We start from the raw sequence: 18550 nt of genomic DNA, 5'->3' as shown, positions 1-18550 counted from the left end.
TTTAAATAGGTAGAATAATGTACCTTAAAGACCTAAATATAGGCCTCATTTCATTTTGTCCAATTTTTCTCCAATTGGAATTGGAAATTAAAGAAAGTTCGTATAAGCCGACAACTTACTCGATAAACTAACTTTTTTAATTCGACTCCATTTGAACGACTACGAATTTAAAAACAGTCGCAAGAATTCATATTCTAACTAATAACTACGTTCACCTGCCAAGCTGCCTATTATGGTTTATTTACTCCAAACTTTACTTGTGTTTATTATTATTTGTCTTTTATTGTTGCTCTTAGGTTTTGGTTTTATTTTTTACAGCTCGCATGTCGTCTTCCTTTTTGCAATGAAAGTTTTGGGCTTATCTTCTTAGCCGTCCTCTTCTTGTCCGTCTACCTATGTCCTTGCAGCAACATGACGCAGCAGGTCGTACATCTTCTCCTTTATCCATTCTTTGTTATGCGGAGCATAGGATTTGGTCGATGGATCAAGCACCATGCATCCGATGTCCGGCACCTGATCAATGAACTCGAATAGCTGGCGAATATCGTACGTAATTGTTGGATTATTCGGATTGTAGAGCTTGAGATGCTCTTCATAGACCTTGCATATACCCTCCAAGCACTTCTCGACGGTTTCGTAATCGCAAAAGGTGCGTGACTCACGACGCGTGCTTGCCTGAATAAAAAGTATGGTATGCGACATATCCACGTGTGTCCCCGACATTTCCAGTTTTTCTTTGGCAGTTTGGCTCTTTCCAACGCTGCAATTATCAATTAGAATGGCTCTTGCGCTTCTCTGGACTAGTAATAGTAATACTTACTACAGTAAAATGGCAGTGCTAAGGAAGAAATGTTCGGTTTTAATTTGCAAGAGATCCCTGGAACACAATGAAAAAGTGAATCTGACATTTGACAAAAGTTTGATAGGTCGTGTGAGCCGACTGGAATGCTTCCGATTATTATTATTTTGCTTCTTAACACCAGATTGGCAGCTCTCTCTCACATAAGAAAAGCCAGATTTCTTGTTTTCTTTTTTTATAATTACAGCATGTTTATGGCTGCGTATTTTTCCAAAGGGTTTTTTTTACAAATGTTAAACTTTAATTATACTGTTATTATTTACAACAACCTGAATTAAACTTATAGAAAAGTACAAATACAGCTCAAACTAGGAGTTTAGTCTTATGTAATTATTTATACTTTATATAAAACTATTGGCAAGATCAGCGGGGTGTGACCTTCTCACTAATCTTCTTCCTTTTCTTGTTTCCAAAGAGTGAAGAGACGGGGCCAAAAAATTAAAATTTTTTATTAAATAAATAGTAATTTATGTGTAAGATCAATAAAAACACTTCAACAAATGCAACTCAGTTCCGTTTTATGGTAAAATAGTTCGCCATAATAATACATGTGAGGTCGACTTCATATTGCGAAATGTTTTTAGGGGGATTCCCCTGCGTACGCCCTTGTGCGGACATATTCGTAAACGTGCTATCAGGCTGCTCAGCGATGCCAATTTGACTCCTCGTAGCTGCCGTTACATATTTTTTTGTGGGAGGACGTTAAGGACCAATCTTATGCCAACTATCCATTAACGACTCATACCCTTGAGGCGAGCAACCTATTTTTGTGAAGCTAGAAAAATAATGGGAATGGGAAAATAATGTTTGCTCCTTTAAATAAATTAATAATATATCGAAAAACATAGATTTTTATTCATTTTTTTCTAATTTAGAACAAGAAACCACTTTGGTGGTCCATTTATTTACCAAAAAAGTCAAATATATTTGTGTAGCTATTAAGAAAGACAAAGAAGTTTTTTACTATTAAAAAGTAATGCAATTATTAGAGTAAAATTCTATTATAGATCATTAATACAAGCAGTGAGGATAAGCTTTTAAAGTAACCAAACCATTTGTTTTAGGAATATTGATTGCGTTTCATCTACATTTTTAAGCCCAAACTAAAGTATTAAACCAAATATTACCCAGGCTTCCTTTCCACCCTTCCTTTTTACCCTATTTCTAGTAGTTCACATAGTTGGAAATTAAACCGTTACAGTTTCTAGTTATGACAATAATTAGGGCGCGGAATAGAGTATTGAAATACATATATCCAATACCATCAACTTTCAAAGGACAATCAGACTTGCGCAAAAGAATTTCAGTTCAATTAGTCTTTTAACTGGCCACACTAATTGTTCAGATACAAATATTTGAAATATTTAAACTCTAATTGTTGACCATTTCCGTTGATAACTGAAACAACTCTGGTTTATTTTTTAAAAACAATTTATTAATTTTTTGTATTTTTCATTTATGTATATGTAAATACCAAGGACAATATAATTTCTGTTTTGTTTTTGCAATAATGCTATGCTAATGCGTTTACTTTGTTTAAAGTTTTTTGATAAGAATTATTCATAATTTCAATAAATAGTTTTTTAAATGTTTAACTTTGTTTATCAATAATTGTGTTTTTGTTTTGCTTTTGCTTCTGTTATTTTTGTTATTTTTGTTATTTTTTTACAATTTACACAACTGAAATATATTAAACACTATGCACTAGTTTAGCTCGATCTTTGCGTTTATATCTGGTGTTTTCTTTTTTTCTTCCTAACTCTGGGAATCGATTATGAAAAAAGTGGAACTAAAGACAAAAACTTGTGTGATGGCTGATGTGTCTCGCATTAAACACGAAGCAATGGCAAAGCAATGGCGCTAGTAAGCCTTATATCTGAAAACATCTGCATACATAAATACATACTCGCTATACTTGTCCGTCCGTAAGTTTGTATGTCGTGTGTATGTGTGTGTGTGTGTGTGTGTGTGTGTGTGTGTAAGGATGTTCGTCTGTTTGCTCAGAGCAGTGCCAGAGAAGGATTACAGTTGGATTCGAGAGCCGTAATCACAACGATGCTAGATTCGAAGCGTTCGTCTATATAGTAGATCGTATATACTTGTACATAGATAAGTATATAAGAAATGCATCCAATTGCTGGCACACAAAACTGTCTCTGTCTATATATAACTTGTACACTAGATATATAAATATGTTCCATCACTTTTATAGTTTGCTATAGTTTTGAAAATTGTTGTTCTTTTGTTTTTGTTTTCGTGTATTTGTTAGTTCCATCAGTGGTTCATACGGTGCTTCGTTCTCGACGTTGATATATGACAAAAATATATATATATATATGTATATATAAGTGAGCATTTAAATTTGTTTCTCTAGATGTGTATATTACAAGTCGTGTCTGTATGTGTGTCTATATAGCAGATATATAATCGGGTCTTGTTATGTACTAGGTGGCACAGTTTTTGAAGTTTTTCTCTTTAGTTCTATAGTTAGGGTATTTTCTGGTCTGTTTCTTTATAAGTATGAGTGGTTGAGAGAAGAAAGCTAGCTTCCGGCTAGCCAGATAAACAAATTTTGAACAACTTTCGAACAATTTAGACCGAAGTTTATTGGAGAATTTAGAAGGCGAGACTATAAATCATACATATGTGGCTGAATCTATAACTATAAAACGTTGACTATTTCAATTTTTTATACACATATATCTACAGCGTCGATCTCAACTGTTTTTATTTTTAATTACACAATGTTTATATATATATATATATATATTTATCGACTTATGTACCTTATGCTTAGCGCATTGAAAGTCTAGCTCAATCTTTTTACAACAATTTGCTGAGGCTGCAGCTCTGCTAATATCAACTATATATATAGTTCGGTGTATATATAATTCGCTATTGCTATTTTCGTTACAATATACGAGTACGATTTACGTGGTATGTGTGTTATTTATGGTATTTATAAGCTTGTTGTTGTAGTTGTTGTTTCTTCGTTTCCTCGTGTGCGAGTATAAATGCCTTTTACCCTTTAGCATAGCTTTAATAGCTGTTCTATATCGATATTTTTTGTTTTGTTTTTTTTATGAATATAGAGTAGCAGCTCTTTACATATGTTTTTGAAATTGAAATTGTTGTTGGTTTTTGTTGCTTCAAATTGCTTGTCATTGTCGTTACGTAAGATATAGTACGCTTCACGCTATATGTATATATGTAAATATATATATATATATACGAGTATGCAATATATGAGTAGAATGCACGCTTATCATACACAGAGCATGTATACTTGGCGTCTCATAATGTATAGTTTAGTAGTACATACATATATGCTATCCATTAAGTTAAATAAGCCTTGTCAGTTTTGCCGCAATTTACAACCAAGCTCGTGTATTGCAATAATCGATAAATCGCCAATTCGATCCATCATTGCAACGCACAAACGTAGCAAAAGTATTTATTTATTCTGTATACATACAAGTATATACATCTGTCTGTATGTAGTACAAGTATATAGCAATTATTTGTTGACCATTTAGTAAAATTTCTCTGTTATCTAATACAAGTTCTTGTATTTCATTCAAGTAATGTTGTGGGGCATGCCAAAATTTTGTGTACTCGAAAAATGTTTTCATTGAAATATATATATATATATATATATATATATATATATATATGTATGTATGTATATATGTATAGGTTTTGCACTAACTTTAACAAACATCATGCGCGTTTTTTGTTCGGCTTAATTTCGTTCTGTAATTTAGCTAAAAATTTACATAACTAATATACATCGTACATATACAGTAAAGCGTTACATAATAGTCAACAAAAATACATATTCATAACATATTCCATTGTTATCAATTTCTTTTCTTTCATTCGCAAAAATTGCTTTTCCTAAAAGTTGCCATTCGAGTATATATACTATATAGTACAATACATACACATTCATATACTAGTAAGTATTGGGCTTATAGAGTAGGGGGAGACGGGGGGATAGAGCTTAGCAGAGAGATAGAGATTTTGTCGTCTGCGTGTTGACATAAACGTAAGAAGCCAGGCATACATAAATATTTATTTAGCATAAGTACTAGACATAAAAAGTGAACTTCAAGTCCATGTTCAGGGTCATGACTTAAACAAATTGCTCAAATGACATGCATAGATATTGCGTGAATTTCGATTTGCGATTTAGTCAAGAATTATTCGTAGTTTCACGTTTAAACACTATCACACACAACAAACAAAATCAACAACGAAATTTGTGTTGTAAACGATTTGCCGATTAATAGCCAAAAATTGCAACAATTGCAAACATTTCTTGCAAAAACCAAGTGTCAAGTAAAATGTAAGTAGAGGCGCAAAATGTGAGTTGCAAATAGCGAAAAAATAGAGCGTAAAAGAGAAATGCAATGATATCCATTTTGTTTTGTTTTTTTTTTTCGTTTTTCGTTTTTAGTATGTATATTAAAAAGAGTTCTTTGTTTTTGTTTCTTTTTTTTTCTTTTTGGTTTGCTAATATTTTACAATAAATAGATTTTGCACTTGCTGTTGTTATTGCTGTTGCTGTTGTTATTGCAGTTGTGCCTTTTGTATATATTTTTTTATTTAAAATTTTGCTTAGTTCTTCATACCTGCGATCGCGCCCTGTCGGCCCTTAACTTTATCGTTTAACGTTGCTTTAATGCCTTTTTTAATGCTTTGGTTTTTGTTTTGTTTTTTTGCTTAATGCCAATCAACCTCAAATTTTAAGCGTTCGTTTTTCTACTGCCTTGTTAGCTTTATGCATAGTTTAAATGCTATCATCAATTTTGTTAGCTTTAGTTTAATGTAGAGAAGCGTAGCTTTTGTAGTTCGTATAATTCGTTTACCATTTTCTGTTGTGGGTGAGTAAGAAAATTGAGTTGCTTTTGCCTTTGTTTTTGCTGCTGATGCGGCCGCTGATGCTGTTTATGCGTGGCCGCAGCAAAGCATTTAACAAAAGCATTTAACAAACATTTAAAAAAGTGTGCAGTGTGCAGTTAAATTGTACTAATTACATTTAAAGTGTTGGTTAACTCGATTTGATTTTAAATATGCGCTGCTTGCTTAAAGTTGTTTCGTGTATGTATAGTGGTGGTTAGTAAGTATGTTTTATACTCGTGGTGTGCTGTGGTGTGGTGTGGTGTGTGTAACTGCTGGGGTTTGGCTCAACTGCGACGCTGCTTGTTGCGTGCGCTGCTTTAACGACACAGTATTGGTTGTTGGTGTTTTTGGTGTGTGTGGTGTGGTAGTGTTGTGTTGTATTTTGGTAGTTTGGTATTGGTGTAATTGCTTTTGTTGTTGTTGTTGTTGTTAGTAATATTTAATTCGACTAGGTTTTAATTTGTTTTTTACATGTGTTTTATAATTTAATTGATATTTGTATTTTATAACTTTACAAATTATTTGCTTAGGTGGGCTTTCATTTGTTTGTTGTTGTTGCTGTAGCTGCGTTAATTACATAAACATCGATGCATATGCATGTGTGTGAGTGCGTGTGAGTGTGTGTAGGTGTGTGTGTGCTTCTGTCTGTTGCTGTTTTTGTTGTTGTTAACAAAAGCCGCAGCTTTCTGCTTCTGCTTCGTCTTCTTGTCTTTTTCTTTTGCTTTGGAAACACTTCTCTTCTTCTTACTTGCGCTGTGTGGTGTTCTTTGTTCTTGTTCTTTGTTGTCCTTTTTACAGTGTCCGTGGCTCTGTCTCTGTGTCTGCTGCTAATTAATTGATTTCTCTTATTGTTTAAGGATTTACTTTTATATGTTTATAAGCTCTTGTTTCTTCTTCTTATTTAGCTTAACGTATGCCATATTATTTGTGATTTTTATTCATGGTTGGGATGTTGTTTGTGGGGGGATTTATACAGTTTGTCAAATTAAATTGATTTTTCTCATTAACATAACACTTTTAACGACTAACACTTTTAGACTACGTTTCCTTCATAATCATAAGTAGTTGTAGTAGTAATAATAAGAATAACAATAATAATAATAATACAATAATAGATACTGTTAATTTTTTTGTTCTTTTTTCTCATTTTTTCTTTTTTCATTTTAGCGTTCGAGTTTTCTAAAGGGGAGAGAAAGAGCAGTTCTAGGTTGGTTTCGGGTGTTTTGGAGTTACATATATACGTGTATATGTCTCTGGCTGGTTGTCAATCCAATCTGTTGCCTGGAGGGGCCGAAGTAGGGGAAGAGCTTAGGTGTGGAAAGCGGTGCTGGAAAGCGGTGAGAGCGGGGAGAGCTGCTCTAAACCAGTTTTTCACATTTTTTTCTTAAATTTTTTTGGTTTTTTTTGGCAGTGTTTTTTTTTTTTAAATATTGATATTAATTTGCAAAACGAGGCTTGGTTTCAACACTGTTTGGGAGGTCCTTGATATGGCGCTAACCAATACCAACACAAATGAACACTTTTAATAGAAATGAATAGCTTCAGTTGAAAATCATTGATATTCTTTCTTCTTCTTTTTTTTTTTTTGGATAGAGCATCTCTCCCGACTACAACAAAACAACACAGAGAGGAAGGAGTGTGGAATAGTTAGTACACGTACATACACATAGGTCTCTAATGATATTAACCGGTGGTGGGGGGCTTCAAGCTCTTACAACATTCAGTTACAATCTTTCAGATTTACATTTACAGCATGTACTAGTACTAGATAGTCCAATTTTGTTTTGGGGCTTTTCCCTTGAATTTTTCCTGTGCCGTATCATAAAGCGCTTCGGTGTTGTACAATTGGCGTGCATGAGGAAGCGACGAGCGAGGAGCGTAGAGCGTGGGGTGTGGAGAGTTAGTCGAAGAGAGAGAGAGAGAGAGAGCGCAGAGAAACTGTTGTTGCAGTTACTTAGGAGCTGTAGCAATTGATTCTTCGGGTTGTTAGCACAATTAAACTGTTTACTGTTATTGAATTCTTCTTCTTCTTCTCGAAAAGCAGTTGAAAATATTGCCAAAAAATGTGTCCAATTATCCATTTATTGGTAGCTGTTGTTGTTGTTGTTGTTGTTTTTGATGATATCCCTTCGATTTACTGGTAAACGGAATTATTATGAGTTCGGTAGCTGTTGCTGTGACTGCTGCTGCTGCTGTTGTAGCGATGTTGTTGTTGCTGCTGCTGCTGTTGCTGTTGCTGCTGATGCGATGATTGATAATGGGGATGGGACTGGGGGTGATGATGATGGGGATGGGGATGGTATTGTTGTTGGTGATCGTGATGCTCACGATGGTGTGCGTGTGCGTGTGAGTGTGAGTGTGGTTGTGAGTGGTCCTGTTGGTATTCTCGTTCGCGATGCTCTCGCTGCTCTCGCAGTTGCTGCTGACGCTCCCGATTGTGTTGCTGTTGTTCACGTTGTTGCTGTTGTTGTTGTTGTTGTTGCTGCTGGTTTTGTTCTCTTTGTTGCTCTCGTGTTGGTGTTGATTCACGCGATGCTTTTGTTGGTGTTGTGCTGCTGTGTTGTTGTTGTTGCTGTTGTTTTGTTGTAGCTGTTGTTGTTGCTGTGTTGGTGGGTGTAGTGTTTTCACGTGTTGTTTGTTGCTGTTGTTGCTGTTGCTGCTGTTGTTGCTGCTGTTGTTGTTGTTGCTGTGTTTGTGTTGGAGTTTGTGTTTGTGATTGTGATTGATGATGATGATGATATTGTTGATTGCTGCTGCTGCTGCTGATGTTGTTATGCAATTCATGAGGCAGTGGCGGTGGATTTTTAGCTTTTGTCAGCGGTATTGGTGTTGGCATTGGTTTTGGCGTCTCCGTTAAATCGATACCCCATTCATAGAGGAACTCGAGTTTTTGTCGTTCCAATGGGTCACTAGCCGGCAGGGCAAGCAAATGTTAGGCTTCTAAAAATATTAACGCTGTTGGTTTCGGTTCCAAATTTGATTTTTTTGCTTCGACAACTAAGAAGGTTATTTCAGCCTTTTCACGATTAGCAAAGCATTCGGCTATAAGGCGTGCAACCTCCTGCGAAATAAATCAGAAACGTATATTATAAGTATTTGTTGCAAACAAAAACTATATCCAAACTAATGCAGCACCTGATGGTGTAGACCCTCGACCTTAGTGCCGTCTACCTCCAAAATTAGCTGCCCGACTTCTAGTCCGCCCGCTTCAAATGCTGCACCATTTTCCTGAAGAGAGGCAGAGAGAGAGAGAGAGAGAGAGAGAGAGGGAGAGACGAAGTGAATGGAAATACGGATGCGTGGGGGGCAGGGGGATACTTACATGGATATTGATTATCCTAGGGAGCGGGTGTTTTGTATTAGCACCACCTTCGATAGCAATACCTAAAATTGGTTTGGTTTTCTTAACTGTAATGTGTAAGTTGCCTCTATGATCAGGTACGACGTTTGGATTGTGTTCATGTGTTTGTTCAGTCGTTGAACCACCATTTTGCTCAGCTGACAGACGCTGCATGGACTGTGCATGAAACGAGACAGCAAGATAGAGCCATAACAGTTAACAAATATACGCTCCAGATAGATATAGACGAGTATGTGGGTAGTGGTAGTAGTATGGACTGAGTAGCGCTCCACTCCAGATCAAATCGCTTGGCAATTGGCTGCAAACTAGTTCAAGACCTACTCAACTAGCACTATTAATGGATTAATTAATACAAACGAGTACTATATAGTGTATTGTCGGTAATATATTTTTGTAGTTTGTATTTACTGTATTCATAACAAAAGCAACTTTAGTTAGGACTAGAGGAAGATAAAGGCAAGCAAAGTCAAAACATATAGTATGTAGTAGTATTGTAGTAGAAGGTATGTATTTTTTGAGTAAGCGAAATTATTTTGTACTACATAGTAAGTATTTCAAGTAATTCGAAAATAGTTGTAAAGTACTAAGTAGGTAGTTGAGTAGTAGTAGTAGTAGTAGTAGGAAGGAGTATGTATAGGTGTGTGTGTGTGTGTGTTTAACAAACAATCAAAACTAAGCTGCAAGGCTGGGGATTCCAATTGAATGAATTTTACAAGACTTGCAAGTTTTATGAAATCATAAATGCAGATACTTTTATAGTTATAGTTTCAATGGAATATGAATGACCGAATTGTGCAATTTACTTTTCGATTCGAGGCAGATTTCAAAACCTTTTTTTTTTTGTGGGTGTGTGTGTGTGTGTGTATTTGTGGTGTGTCTTTAAATTTGGGCAGCTAGTTCATAAGAAATAAGAATAGAACGTTGCAGAGATAATTAAAGATCGCATTTCAAACCGCAACGATTCAATTGCTTTGTAAGCTTTCAAGTGCTTCAATAATGTCTGGTATTTTTCATAAATAAGTAGATGTAGAATATTCTTGTAGTAAGTAGTACGAGTAGTAGTTGTATTTTGCTGTATTTTGTTTTCGATAACGATTCTTGCAGTGTTGCACTAAAAATTTGATCACTCACCTGATGCCTTCGTACACCTTTATCGCCCAGCAAAGTGCCGCCCTCTTCCTTCATATCGAAACTTCTTGAGAGTTTTGTGGCCAACTCCTATTTTTTTTATTTTTTGGTTTTGTTTTTCAACAATCGTTTTTTGTGTTGTGGCATTTTCATGGGACAGGCATTTATCGGCAATTTTTTTTGCGTAGTGGGCATAGTCATATATTTTTTGTACATTTCGTATTTTTGAATTTTTTGTTTTTTGTTTTTTTTTTTTTTTTGTACAAAAAAGTTATATGTGAAAATGAAAATAGTAGAAATATTTGCATAAGAATTTATTGTAGTTGTTGCTAGAAAAGAACATTTTTGTTTCTTGTCTTTTGTAAAATGCATTGCGTGTGGAAATTTGTTCGGTTTGCTGTTTTGGTTTTTTTTTTTGCAACGACAATAAAAAGTTGGTGACGTCATGTCATGTGATTTGATTTGATTGTTTTTGGTTTTGGTTTTAGTTTGATTTTTGTTTTGTTTGTTCACTTGCAAACATAGAGAGATAGAAGTTTAATTGAATTGAATAAAATATTGCAGTGGCACAGTAGATTGGTACACAGTGGCTTGAAAGTGGTGGATGGCTGAGGGAGGTGGTTGTGACAGAGCTTGATTCTGGAATGGTGGTTTGCACTTAGAGGGCAGCATATGCAAAGCGTTTTCGTGCTCAAGTGTATCGATCCGAGCTGAACTGAACTGAGCTGAGTTCAAGTCAATGTGATTTGCATTCAAGCTGCAACGACTTGCCTCAATGCAATAAAGAGTATATGATTGAATGTATTCTCAATTTAAAAGCATTCGTTGGAGGAGACGAGTCGCAATGAAACGTATGAGTATATCTATGTACGTCAGTATATGTCGAAACTTTACAGTTACCAGTCAATGCGAATATGTGGAATCCCAATTGACATTCCTGCTAATAATTAAATTATAACTTTCGGCATCAATCATTGTCAAATTATGGGGCTCTTCATTTGTTAGAATGTAAGGCATGTTGAAGGCAATGCTGGTATCGATACGAGTACTTATGGAAGGATGCAGTTTAGTTTGCGCTGCTCGATACCTTGTGAATCAAAATAGTTCTACAAATTTAACTGATATTATGATTTTATCAATTGAGTGATTTTATTTACCGCTGAAAGGCATATTTTCTATATAGTTTCTTCTTCTTAATTGGGTTTAGGCATATATACTTTTCGAAATTAACTTCCTTTACGAAAGAAAATGTGTTCTTTCAGCAAAGTAGAGTTTGTTATACCCTTGCAAAGGAGAGGCGTTTTTCTATCTAAAAATGTGCATACCTTTTTAAAAAGACTTGATCTTACTAAATCATTAGAGGCATCGATACTTGTTGATACCTTAATGTTTGGGGTACGTAGGGCTTACAAACGCTCATTGGTTTTACAACCAAACAATTTCTAAAGCTCTGCCTTTTACATATTAATTAGACTATGAAGAGATGGCAGTTATTTATTTATGTAGATAGAAAGTATTACTATCTAAATGTGTAAGTATAGTAATATTTTTTTTACTAGCTACATATTATATATCTATTTTGGCCATACATATGAGATAGAATTAACGTAAAACCATTTTGTTTGGGAAACATGGATTTCAATGGAAAGAATAGAAAAGAATAGCGATGTATAGTATATTTCGTAACTCCCGGACAACTGGTTTGGCTAAATAAAAATGATTGAAAAGAGTTGTTTTCATTTTTCCATAACAACAATATTTTTCACTCTTAATGTTTACTTATTAAATATATTTCTCACATTTTATGGCATTAAATTATTTTGCAGTTTCTGTTTTTAAAAACAGCATTGGAAAGCAATGTTACTAAAAAGTTCTTAACTTCAATTCCACTCAATGATTAATATAGATATCATAATATTTAAAAAAACGAAAACAGACCAGAATTACTAAAAACCTCGAAAATATCCTTAATAATTGTCATTAGTTTTTATAAGGAAAAGTGATCTCAAAAGATATTTGCAAGGATATACAATGTTCGGCAGGCCGAATACGAAGTTCTCTCTAGATTCCTTTCCCATATCGCAATTATATGTGGATTCCTAATTGAAAGCCACTTTAGGTATACAAGTATATCACTCCGAATCGGTACTACAAGTAAACTATGCCCGCCGTGCTTTAGGAGTGTGCGTGTCTTTTGTGCAAAATATGAGAATGCAAGTGCCGTGTATTTGGTATACGAGTATCACTGTGAGTGGGTGTGGGTGTGTGCGTGTGCGTGTGCTTGTGGACGCTGCAACTATACAAATGTGTACATTATGTGTGTGTGTGTGTGTGTGTGTGTGTGTGTGTCAGTAGATATAAATATATTTATGTGTAGTACTATATAGAAAATGGCTTGCAAAATGGCAACTAAGACACTTAGAGTTTTGGACTAAAATTTCAACAAGACTAGTACACTATGGAATTATATATATGTAGATAGATATATATATGTATATATATATATATAGTCGATGGAGTTAGTAAAGCGCTAACTAAAACTTCAAAACTTGAATTATTATTTTACAGATCTAAGTATGTAGCTAACTACGGCACGGCTAGAAGTGTTAGTGTAACTGTGTGCGTGTGTGTGTGTGTTTGTATGTTGTGTGAGTGTGTGTCAGTGTGTGTGTGTGGGTGTGTGTGTGTGTGGACAAAGGGCAGCAGCAGCTTGAATTGAATACCAAAATACTAAACTTAAAATACGGGAATACTAATTACAGGGCTTGGAAACCCAAAAAAAAACATGATAGTCGAACAAAATCAAAAGAAGAAGAGAACAACTGAAGCGTTGGCACTACAAACCAAATAAGGAGGGGATGTTGATGTTCGAATACTATATATGGCTGGCAGTGAACCAATTGGCGTGTGTCGTGATAATGCCGTTGTAGATACATATACATATGTAGTTATATAGTAGTAGTTATATGTAAGTAGAAATCAGGGTGACTCATGCGTAAATGTGCAAATGTATTTTTCAAGCTTCTTCTTCATCATCATCATCATCATCATCATCATCATTGTTTTAAGTTAGTTTTGTTTTGACGTTTTGTTTAGTTGCATTTTTGACAATTTATTTGCGGTTGATTTGTGTTTAAGATCTTAAAGATTTTAGCAATTTCCTTTATTTATTTGTAGTTATTTTTTTTGAGTATACTTACATATATTGACAACTTTACTTTACAAGAGACTAAAGAACTCTAGTTTGAGAAAAAATGAAACTAGTTTTTGTTGGGGTGCGCCACAGAGAAACAAACCATAAACATAACCATTTAAAGGATAAGTGAAAAGTTCGCTTTTCTAGTGACTAGACAAAAAAAAAAAAAAAACAACAACTAAGAGTTCAGTTAGTTAGTGTGTGTGTGTGTGTGAGTGTGGTGGCAAGCAAGTCTTTTGAGAAAAAAAGAAGAAAAATTAACTAAAATGCAAATTCCTACGAATATAAAAATAACAAAACAATCACATACTCAATGCTTATTTAACTTTTTGCACTTGCATTGTGCCGAGTTACTTGCAATGCACATACAAACAGTTACAAATAGAGAGAGACAGAGAGTTGGAAAGAAACAGAGAGCGAGTGAGTGAGCGAGTGTGTGTGTGTGTGAGAGAGAGAGAGAAGGCATAATAAATGTACGAGTATTAGCAACAACACTATTTAATTAAGGCTTATGCGCTGAAGATGCAACGAGATGCAATTCAAAAGAGTCGTACAAAAACGCAGACGTGAACATTTCATTATCATTTCCATTTCATTAAAAATTTAATTTAATTGAATTTAATTTTTTGTTGTTTGTCGTACACAATTTTGGTGTGTTTTTTTCTTTGTGAGTTGCAGTTGTTTAATTGTTATTGTTTCTATTTTTTGCAGCTTGTTGGTTTTTTGATTTTTATGGTTGTTTTTTGTTTTTGTTTTTCGATTAACGAAAAATACATTGGCACTTACAAGAGGTCGTCCCCAATACCATGATTTGACACGTTGGGTTAAACCACCCAAATGTGAACGTAGTCCATCTAAGTAGCCGCCCTGAAATGCACACAAATGAACAAACGAGAACAATTTCGGAGGGAGTAAGGGTACAGGTATTGGTATCGGTATCGGTATCGGTATCGGTGGCACGATAGAAGAAATCGAATGAATACGAAAAGTATGCGAGCGACAGATCATGAAACAATACTCGTGTATGTCAACGAAAAAGTGCCCAAAATTATACTCGTAACTAGTAAAGAAAGATCAAATAATATATAGTAGTAGTATAGTAGTAGTTTGGTGTTTTTGTAAATTATAAAAACTTAAGGTTTTTATAGAGATAGATACAGAGAGAGAGAGAGAGAGAGAGAGTCTGAGCTGAGTCTGTAAGGTTGTAACTAACTACTGTGGTCTAAGCTCTCACTTTGTAGATCTAGGCTATATAAAATATGGTCTAAAGAGCTTAAAAACGTACAATGTGTTTAATAATGGTGGTTTTGCGAAAACAGCGCTGCAGGTTTTTCTTTTAAAATTATATTTACTCTCTATGGGGACTACGCTGTTCTTCTACAGACTTCTTATTTTTATTTAAATAATTGTGTTATAGAATTAAATTTTAATGATGTTTTTTAAACTTACATTACCATGCTACCAGATCAATATAGTTTTGTCGAAATATATGTGGAATAAAGTACAACTAATACCCAAAGTAAACTATAAATATTTTTATTGAAAACTATTTTGTTGGGAAAGATTCAAAACGATTTAATGAAGGCCCTTTCCTTTCCAGCCGTTTTATTACTATAAACTACCCATTTAATTTATGAAATTGTTTAAGGTTGATTGTTAAATTTATTACTAAAGGACTACAGATATATTTACGAACGAAGCTAGGAAGATATTCAACGACAGCACAAGCTGAAGTTGCAACAATTTCTTATAATTATTATATTTTTGTTCTGCTTACACAAATACTTATATGCTTTACCATTTCTCTACCCATTCGTTTGTTATATACTATATACTTTATGTTAAAAGTGAAAGCTGTACCTTTAATTTCAAGTACAAAGTATTGCTTAATAAATAAAGCAATTTAAATTATTGCTTATTTGTTCTGATAGGTATAACAACTTAGTCCCCATTGCTCTCCAAGCGTGTAAGCTCTGTTGAGAGGAAACGAGTTTTCTTAACTAACCTGCCCCTAACTACCCTTACCCCCTAACAACCACAATCGTCGTTCTATGCTAAAAATTTGTTGCCTACTTGTAGGGGCGGCGATGAGCAATTTACGCCACAAGGACATGTTAACAAAGCCGATGCGCCTTTTCTCCTTTTCCTCCTACAGTGGATGATACATTTTAATAATACAGCACAACTTGTTAATCAAATTGTGCACAGTTTTCTACATACTATGCTTGCGATACACTATATACGAGTATATACAAGTATATACATGGAATATATCTTTTATGAAACTGCAAAATGTTACAATTACTGCCTACACTTTTGTTGTGATTTTTTTCATCTTCTTGCGTAGTTGCTAGCAATTTAGCAGGCAAACCACAATGCGTATTGTGTAGGAAAGAACCCGAAGCCCAGCATTAAGCATTTGCATTGTTAATATAAGTATATATAGTATGTATGGATATATCTTTAAATTACACGATTAAGCGGCGCAAAAAGAAGAAAAAGTATTTGTAGTGTTAAGTATGTATTTTACAACGCCTTGGCGCAAGACTTTCCATTACATTTGTACGTATGCGGCTAATTTATCCGCTTCCTTATTGGTTTTCATTGTTATATGAATGTGTAAGAGAGAGTGTGTGTGTGTGTGTGTGTGTGTGTGAGTTTGTGTCTGCGTGTGTGTGAGTGTGTTAGTGTGTGTCTTGGCTTGTGTGTACAAAAGATAGTTGAAAAAGTGCTTAAAGTAGACGACGAGACCGAGGCATACGAGAAACGAAATAAATTTCAAGCAATGCTTACCTGTTCCTGTTATGCATTTATTACGCATACGACGGGGTGTGCGTGTTTGAAAAAGTACACGAACGAGAAGAGGAAGAGAAGAGAAAACAAACAAATTCAATTAAACTAATTGATATGCACTCAAAAGCAGCAAATAACTGCACATTTCATTTCATTTGCTGCAATTAAATGTTGATATTTAAACTGTTGTCAAGCACCCAAAAAAACAAGAGGAATAAAATATAAAAATAAAATAAAATTGAAATAAACACTTCGCCACTTTTCAATGCCAAGCGCTTTGTGTGTGCAAGTGACCATCAACTTTTGGCCAACAACGAGCGCAAAAAGCAACCAAAAGATTTTCTGTTTACGTCATGCAAGAGGCGAGCAAAACAAAAAAGGCCGACAAAAGGCGGCGGCACAGCAAAACGTCGACAACAGCAGCAGCAGCAGCAGCAGCAGTGGCAGCAGCAGCAGTAGAAGTGGCAGCAGCGGCAGTGGCAGTGGCAGCAGCAGCAGCCACAACAAAGCGGCAGTTAGCGCACAGCTGCAGTCAGCCACAGATACAGATACAGTATCTTTGAGCTACTGTTACTGCTGCTGATGCTGATGCTGACTGGCTAACAGCAATAGCAACAACAGCAACAACAACAGCAACGGACTGTATCGGCCATTGCGTAAAGCTGTTTGCTAGTCAGGCCAGCTGTACGCATTTGTTTCCATTATTTCTTTTATACTCTTTTTTTTTTACTTTTTTGCACCCCGATGCTCGACAATGGGGCTATATTGATTTCGATTGGATGTGTGTCTTGCCGTATCTGGCAACGAGACGGGAAACTACAACAATTCACACACAGACTATAATTTCTATGGAGCAAATATTTGATACCAATATTTGTCTGTTGGGTATAATGTCTCAACCCAATCATTGGATTAGATGCAAATAAGAGAGAACCAAAGAAGCATCGTGTTTTTGAATATTTCAAAGATTAAGGCATCCACAGGAAGTGTAGATTTAAATTTAATTGAAGCAAAAACAAGCCTGTGCTTTTTATACATTTTTCATTCAATATAACAAAATATCTTACATAGTTTTAAATGTCTTTTCGTAACCAATAGCACCTATAGCCCTAAGGACAAATGACGTATGAACGTCCTATTTCTTCTCTGTCCTTTAAACATTGAATATAATTATTAAAAGGAAAGCTAACAACACATCTGATAACTAAACTTTGAATCCACTTCTCTGGTATTGCAGAATTCATACCGATATTTAAAATTTTGCTTATTTAAATTTCGATTTACTGTATTTCATAGAAAAACTGATTCAAACTTAAAATGTGAATTGAAGTAATACTTGTACTTAATTTTATTAAAATCATTTTTGATCATCTGATTATACGTCTTGTTCTCTCCACTTATAAAACTAGAACACCCAAAACGACAAAACTTTTCAAGAAGAATTGAAATTTCATATTTCCGTGTTTTTTAGAACAGCTAATTGTAATAAAAAATATGAATTGAAGATATACTTCATCTCATTTAAGTCATTCTTAATACCCATCTTCTCTCAACTTTCATCATAACTTTTATCATAATATAGTTGAAAAATAATTTAAAATTGATCACTTCCGTTAAATTATATTCATTTTTAATTAGAGCTATGTTATGTTACTATACATATATAATATTTATACCAATTATATTAGCATTATACAAATATTCTAAGCTATATTGTACATATATTTAGGAACAATACGTACCTATCGTATTATATTTTTATAGAATTCATTAGTTGACTATTGTCTACCTATGAAGAGTGAAACTATACATATGGGAACTAAATCGTAAATATTTTAAAATGATAATGAACAACTACTGCTTAAATTGTCTATAAAATTTAATGCTTATAAAACATGTACTATATATAAAGTAATATATCGAATTTATAAAATAATGCTCAACATTTTTCCAAAATATTCTAAAATAATGTTTGGAAAATTTTTGTAAAATTTATCCATGAATTAATATTACTTCATTACAATTATAAAACTTGGGATTTAAATAATAAATGAATAAAAATAATTTTTAAGTACAAATATTGACAATTTAAGCATTCTTCGTAAAATATGAAATTTACTGCCCATTGTGACATAAAACAACCCAAGAAATGTATAAAGTCTAACTTTTTGCCCAACATCTCTCGCTTGTTTCCATCTTAAGACTTAAAAAGTTAATGTTTTTGTTTATTTTTTTATAATTTGCTATAATAATTTTTAGCTGCCATTTATAGGCCCATAAATTTTGAGCGGTCTAAGCCATAAGTTTT

At 34.2% G+C, this 18550-nt stretch overlaps 2 protein-coding genes across 2 annotated transcripts in view; both read right to left on the bottom strand.

The window, feature by feature from the left end:
* Positions 1–257: 257 nt before the first annotated feature.
* Positions 258–880, bottom strand: LOC115623016 (protein enhancer of rudimentary-like). The gene is made up of 2 exons (XM_030517186.1): positions 821–880; positions 258–760 (listed from the first exon to the last, which is right to left on the bottom strand). The coding sequence occupies exon 2, from the start codon at positions 721–723 to the stop codon at positions 394–396; it is 330 nt and encodes a 109-aa protein (XP_030373046.1). The 5' UTR covers positions 724–760; positions 821–880; the 3' UTR covers positions 258–393.
* Positions 881–6232: 5352 nt separating this feature from the next.
* LOC115622147 overlaps positions 6233–18550 on the bottom strand; it is a 43343-nt gene continuing 31025 nt past the window's right edge. The window contains 5 exon segments of the mRNA XM_030516013.1: positions 6233–8825; positions 8900–8992; positions 9087–9281; positions 10257–10343; positions 16243–16248. Coding sequence (XP_030371873.1) covers positions 7899–8825; positions 8900–8992; positions 9087–9281; positions 10257–10343; positions 16243–16248 — 1308 coding nt within the window. The 3' untranslated portion in view covers positions 6233–7898.

This window comes from Scaptodrosophila lebanonensis, unplaced genomic scaffold (genome assembly GCF_003285725.1).
Source record: "Scaptodrosophila lebanonensis strain 11010-0011.00,11010-0021.00 unplaced genomic scaffold, SlebRS2 tig00000043-arrow-pilon, whole genome shotgun sequence".
Classification (NCBI taxonomy): domain Eukaryota; kingdom Metazoa; phylum Arthropoda; class Insecta; order Diptera; family Drosophilidae; genus Scaptodrosophila; species Scaptodrosophila lebanonensis.
Note: the sequence above shows the minus strand (reverse complement) of the source record. Positions and strands in the feature narration are given on the sequence as shown.

Coding starts and splice junctions, on each gene's coding strand:
- LOC115623016 (XM_030517186.1), bottom strand. CDS start 723: ATGTCGGGGACACACGTGGATATGTCGCATACCATACTTTTTATTCAG.